Raw genomic sequence first — 6,702 nt, 5'->3', positions numbered from 1 at the left:
TTATAACATATGGCCTGTTTTACTTGTACCATATAACTTACCACCATGGATGTGCATGAAGCAATCCAATTTTATTTTATCTATGCTCATTCCTGGTCCAACTGGTCCTGGAGATGCTATTGACACCTACTTACAACCATTGATAGAAGAACTAAAGGAGTTGTGGGCCTCAGACGTTCGAACATATGATGTATCTCTGAGACAGAATTTTATTTTACGTACAGCACTAATTTGGACTATTAATAATTTTCCTGCTTATGCAAATTTATTTGGATGGAGCACTAAGGGGAAATTAGCATGTCCTTGTTGTAATAAGCACACTCACTCTATCAGGTTAAAATATGGAGGCAAATAGAGCTATATGGGGGCATCGTCGCTATCTTGATAAAAATCACAGTTGGAGAAAGGATAAGAAATCATTTGATGGCACTAGGAAGAGAGGGTATGCAACGCCGAAGCTAACCGGAGATGACATCCTTAAGCAGGTGGAAGATCTTATAGGGATCACCTTGACCAATTATCCAGAGAAGAAAATTAAAATATCACACGAAAGACAGGGAGATAATTGGAATAAAAAAATATTTTTTTTGATTTGCCATATTAGAGAACTCTCTTATTGCGACATAATTTAGATGTCATGCATATTGAGAAGAATATTTGTGATAGTCTGCTGGGAACAATCATGAACATTAAAGGAAAGACAAAGGATAATATCAAAGCCCGTCTCGATTTACAAGCAATGAGTTTAAAACCGGAGTTACATCCAATCCAAAGAGGAGATAAACTTGTGATGCCAGCAGCTTGTTATACTTTATCCCAAGAAGAGCAAAGCAAATTTTGTGGATTTCTAAAGGAGTTAAAAGTTCCAGATGGATTTTCATCCAATATTTCTCAATGTGTAAACCTTAAAGAGCGTAAGATTTTAGGGTTAAAGAGTCATGACTGTTACGTTCTTTTGCAGCGCTTAATTCCTGTATCGATTCGTGGCCTTCTTCCTGCAAAAGTGTGTGAACCAATTATTGAACTTTCCATATTCATCGATTCGTGGCCTTCTTCCTGCAAAAGTGTGTGAACCAATTATTGAACTTTCCATATTCTTTACTATATTATGTGCCAAGACATTAAGGGTGGATGAACTTAAGCAAATTGATGAGCAGATTCCACTTACGTTATGTAAGCTTGAGAAGATTTTTCCACCTTCAATTTTTGATGTCATGCTGCATTTAGTAGTTCATTTAGCATCTGAAGCCATACTTGGAGGGCATGTTCGATTTCGATGGATGTACCCAGTGGAGCGTCAGCTTTATACTTATAAGTCATATATCAGAAATAGGGCACGTCCAGAAGGGTCAATTGCAGAAGGATATATAGCAGATGAATGCATGACACTTTGCTCAAGATATCTAAAAGGCTTCGAGACAAAGTTTAATCGCCTTGAAAGAAATTATGAAGATGACAATAGAGAATGTAATGAAGCACAACTATCTATTTTCAGACATAGTGGGCGGGCATTGGGTGCTGCCACCACCCGCTACCTTGATGAACGTGAGTGGTTGCAAGCTCATATTTATGTTCTAAAGAACTGTGATGAAGTGCAACCACACATTGAGTAAGTCACTAAAGTTTAAGATTCTACTAATAAATTTACTATAGTTAGTCAACGTTAATTATATTTATGATATTTTAATGTAGGGACTACAATGAATTCGTGAGAGAACCCACAGATCACTATGATGATAAGGATTAGGATAAGAACTTTATCGAGTGGTTCCAAGCTCTAGTACGTACATATCTTGCCTTATTTTTTAATATCTTGATTGGTTCATTTTATTACATGTTCCATGACTTGGTCATATTTTGGTTTTGTTTAGGTTTATCAGAGTTATCGAGAAGATGATGACTTACTTTCATTATCTCGTGGCCCAAGTAAGATTGTTAAATGTTTTACTGGATTTGTCATAAATGGACATCGATTTCATACAGAAAGTCGAGATAATTATTTATCAACTCAAAATAGTGGGGTTGTAGTTGTTGGTGATGCTGGTGATGGTGGAGATATAGATTATTATGGTGCTTTGGTTGAAGTTGTCGAATTAGAGTATCCTGGTAGAAGAAAGGTTGTTCTATTTCGTTGTAAATGGTAGGATGTGCACGGCAAAGGAAAATGGACCGCTTTGAAAGAAGACAAATATAGATTTATCAGTATTAACTACCGACACTTGCTAAAGACGAATGACCACTTTATACTTGCTGGCCAAGCATCACAAGTTTTTTATGTTGAGGATAATGCCAATGAAGGTTGACACACAACCCCGTGATTCCTATGATATGCCACAAGATACAGATGATTGTGAGATAACAGACGATGGAGTTGAAGCTTATTTGCAAGATGAATCATTTGATGCTCAGGCTATTACATCAACATCATTGGAAGATGATTATATCAATTTGAGAAGGAGTGATATTGATCCAATTATTGTAAATTCGGTCTCAACTTTAAAAAAGAGGAAAAAGACTCAAGCAGAGAATTAGAACGCTTTAATTAAAGAATTGAACACAAATGATATTGTATTATTGAGATAAATTTTAAGTTGTATCTTACTATAACTATTCCTTTTTTAGACATATGATGTTCTTTTCTTCATATTTTGGATGTGGCTTTGACATTGCAGCAAGTGCTTCTACATTAGTGTATTATGTATTTATTATTATGCTTGTCCTTAGGGATTTCTTTTTCTTTTATTCATTTCTCTTTTGACATTTGTTTTATACATAGTGTATGATACTTAAATTCCTATTCATAGCAGAAAAATGAAAACTCAAGAAGTCACTTCCAAAAGCAAAAGGGCACAATTTCTAGCACCCAGGTCATTAATTAGGAAGCGACTTCAAGCACTTGCAGAAAATTCATTAAGAAGGGAACAACTCCGTACTTGTCATGACAAGAACTTGAATATTCAAAATCCAATACAAGATTAAAATATGGGTACAAATTTTAGTGCTGATTCAGAAAACTTTGAAGAGGAGAATTTTGCACAAAATCGCAGGAGAAGTGCAAATACTAACAATGAAGAGAATGATGATTCTGCAGGTTGATGAGACTTAAAATTTATTATTATTTCTTTTTTATCTTTCAATTTATTTTTTATGATTGGATTAATAATTGCCCAATTTTTTGCAGAATCAAATAATGATTGACTACTTGCACTAAAAAAATATGATTTTTTACTTAATAAGATAATATTTGCTTAATTGATATTTCTTAATTATGTGATTTTTTTTAAAATTTTTCAGGCTATCCATACAAGATTAGGAGGGGGGTAGCTAGAGTCTTCTTTTGACGATAATTAGAGGTGTCAGAGATGTGTCTTCCCTAAACTTTTATTTTAATTTGTTTTAGATAGTTTCATATATTTTTATTTGGAACAATTAGGATATTAACTCTTATTATTAGTATTGAATATTTGAGGATGGTGGAATTTTATTTATTGATGTTATTAATGAATGAAATTTTTATTTTACCTCTTATTCATTATTAGGTATTTTTAATATGTTTTTGTTGTGAATCTTAGTGTCTGGTTGAGAATAATATGATAGTTGCCTATGAATGGAAAATTTATTATTAATATATATTAAAAATTAGTAGTCTACAATGACGGTTTTATAAACCGTATTTTGTTCATCAACGAAGGGAAAGCACCGTTGTTGATGTGTTACTAATTACCCATTATGTGGACTTTTACGACGGTATCCAACCGTTATTAATTAGTCTTCAACGACGGAAAAATATCCCTGTAACTAATGGTAACGATGGAAAAATATTCCGTCACTGATGGTAATGACGGAAAAATATTCCGTCACTGATGGTAACGACGGGAAAATATCCCAGTTACTGATGGTAACGACGGTGATAATTACTGTCGTAAATATTAATGATGGTAATATGTTTCGTCGTTATAGACTCTATAATGACGGGTAGTATATCCCTTTGTGACCATTTAGCGAAGAGGGCTTCAACGACGGGTGACGAAGGGATTTTTCTCCGTCGTTAGCATACAATAACGAAGGTTTTCAGCTCTTTAACGAAGGGAAATCCCTTCGTTAAAAATATAGAGAAGGGGCGGTGAGGCATTGCGGGGGTGGCGAGGCAAAGTGGGGGGAACAAGGCGTAGTGTAGGGCGGCGAGGTGCGGGGGCAGGTGTGGGAGCAGAAGAATAAGCTGGAGGTGGAGGGCTTGAGATGGAGTTGAAAAGAATAAGGTTAAGTTTTTGATAATTTTTTTTAAGGGAGGGCCCATCATTGGCGACAGATTAGCCATCGCCAATAGGTAATGGCGATGGCCGATCATTGACGACGAGCATGGACAATGAGTGGATACATTGGCGACAGTCTACTACTCTGTCGCTAGTGACGGGCGTCTGCCTTCGCATTTGAGTAGATCAGAACATCTCCCACGATGCAGGAGGTTCTGAAGATGCGTACTCCATTCATTCCTTGTTCTTCCAAATCCCTTTGGGGTTAAAAAGTCATTTTTTATACACTATTGAGGAGGGCATGTGCATTGTACGCAATGCACCCCTCCCCCCTGTAGTGTAGATTTAGATGAACCTCATATACTTGTAGAACTGATTTTTACTGATTTAGAGGATATTTTAAACTTCTTAGTGCAGTATAGATTTTTTTTTCTTCAAGATTATTAAGATGGGAGAGAGAATGTAAGAATCACAAAGTTTATGCATATTTTGTTAAGCATATTTTCATGAATAAGTAGCATTTTTTTTTGGTCAATGAAAAATTTTATTCATTTAACCATATGAAAATTTTTGTACATCATGATTCTCATAATATGAGAAAACCTATATATTTGACAGATATACTAAAAAACATCACATATACTCCGAAAAACTATTTACAGTGATAAAACCCATTCTCTATCTTCCGGAGCAGTATTGCCATTGAGTATTAGTATCAACATATCAACTTTGATCTCTTTAACTAGCTGATCAGGCCCTTTGGATTTCTGAATAAAAATCCTGGAGTTCCTTTCATTCCAAATCTTGTATAATGAAGTGTTAAAGGCCATCCTCTTAATCCTTTGCTTAAAACCCTTGCCTCTCAAACTGGTAGTGAACCATTCCAACATACAATTCCAGTTACAAGAACGCCATCTGAAGTTAAGCCACGACATGATCTTGTTCCAGACATTCATAGAGTATTCACATTCAAAAAAGAGATGGTCACGACTCTCTATTGCATCACCATTGCAAAGATAACAGGAATTTGCATTCAGTACCCCCATCCTAGCCAACCTGTCTTGTGTTAGCAACCTGTTTTGAACAGCAAGCCAACTTATGATGGAGTGCTTAGGGTAATTTAAATTTCCCCAAACAGTATTATACCATGGAACTTTGAGGGAAGTTGGAGATAGAATTGTATACAAGGCTGATGGTTTAACTTTAGAATTCTTGTAGCAAGATCCAATGATAAGCTTCAGGTTATCAGCTCCTCCAGTTAAATCCAAAGCCTTATCTCTGATTTTCAGCATTTGTTTCCAGAGCCATGAATCAGTTGTTTTAGCATTAACAGTCCAGATATCATTGTGTTTTAGATAAGTACCATGGATCCACTTAATCCATAGGAGCTCTTTATTCACATGAATATACCAGATATTCTTCAAAGCAGCAGCAAAATTCCAGAGTTTAGCAGAGAAAATTCCTAATCCACCAAATTTTTTCCCCTGACAGATTTTCTCCCATGCTACCAGAGAAACTTTTTGCTTATGATCAGATTTTCCCCACAAAAAATCCCTATTCATTTCATCAATTCTCTGAAGTACTTTCATAGGCAGAATGTAGCTAGATGTCCAATAGATTTGGACACCTAAAATCACACTTTTTATAACTTGTATTCTGCCTGCATAGGAGAGGCTCTTGGAAGACCATTTCTGAAATTGATTGCTAATCCTGTTGAGCAGAGGATTACAGTCCATATATGAAAGTCTTTTGCATATGAGAGAGACTCCAAGATATTTAATAGGTAGATTTCCTTCAGTGTAACCCAACAAATCATTTATAGAAGCCTTAATCCTTTCATTTACACCCCCAAAGAAGATATGACATTTGTTAGGATTAGCCTCAAGCCCAGAAGTTGCACTGAAATTTAGTAAACACTGCTGAAGCTTATTGACTGATACCAGATCTCCCTTGCTAAAAAGTAATAGATCATCAACAAAAATAAGATGAGTTATCTTGAGCCTTTTGCATTTCGGATGGAAATTGAACTGTTTGTCATTGCTCAATAAATCCAAACTCCTATATATCTTTTGTTTATCTGAATCGTCAACTTTATGAATTCTTGCCTTTTTGTCTAATTATTGCTCTATTATACAATTGATGAATTCTTGCATTTTTATATATATCTTTTGTTTATCTGAATCGTCAACTTTATGGTTTGCACTATAAAAATTCAACTATAGATGTGGGTAATTGTTAAGGAAAATATATTTACAAAATGTTCTAGTAAATTGATTTTAAGTGCTTTTGATTTTTTCTATAGTCAAATATTTACTCATTATAATATTTTAAGTGCTTTTGATCATTATTTTGACTATAAATTGATTTGATCATTGAGGGACCAAATTGCAAGGCCTGTTGAAATTAGAGGGGCTTGTGAGCAATTTAAAATATGTGAGGGACTAATATG

At 35.0% G+C, this 6,702-nt stretch overlaps 1 protein-coding gene across 1 annotated transcript; it reads right to left on the bottom strand.

The window, feature by feature from the left end:
• Positions 4,910–5,989, bottom strand: LOC109834984. Its single transcript, XM_020402988.1, has one exon. The coding sequence runs from the start codon at positions 5,987–5,989 to the stop codon at positions 4,910–4,912; it is 1,080 nt and encodes a 359-aa protein (XP_020258577.1).

The sequence above is a fragment of the Asparagus officinalis genome, chromosome 3 (assembly GCF_001876935.1).
Source record: "Asparagus officinalis chromosome 3, Aspof.V1, whole genome shotgun sequence".
Lineage (NCBI taxonomy): Eukaryota > Viridiplantae > Streptophyta > Magnoliopsida > Asparagales > Asparagaceae > Asparagus > Asparagus officinalis.
Note: the sequence above shows the minus strand (reverse complement) of the source record. Positions and strands in the feature narration are given on the sequence as shown.

Excerpts from the sequence above, each read along its gene's own strand:
- LOC109834984 (XM_020402988.1), bottom strand. The coding sequence starts at position 5,989 with ATGGACTGTAATCCTCTGCTCAACAGGATTAGCAATCAATTTCAGAAA.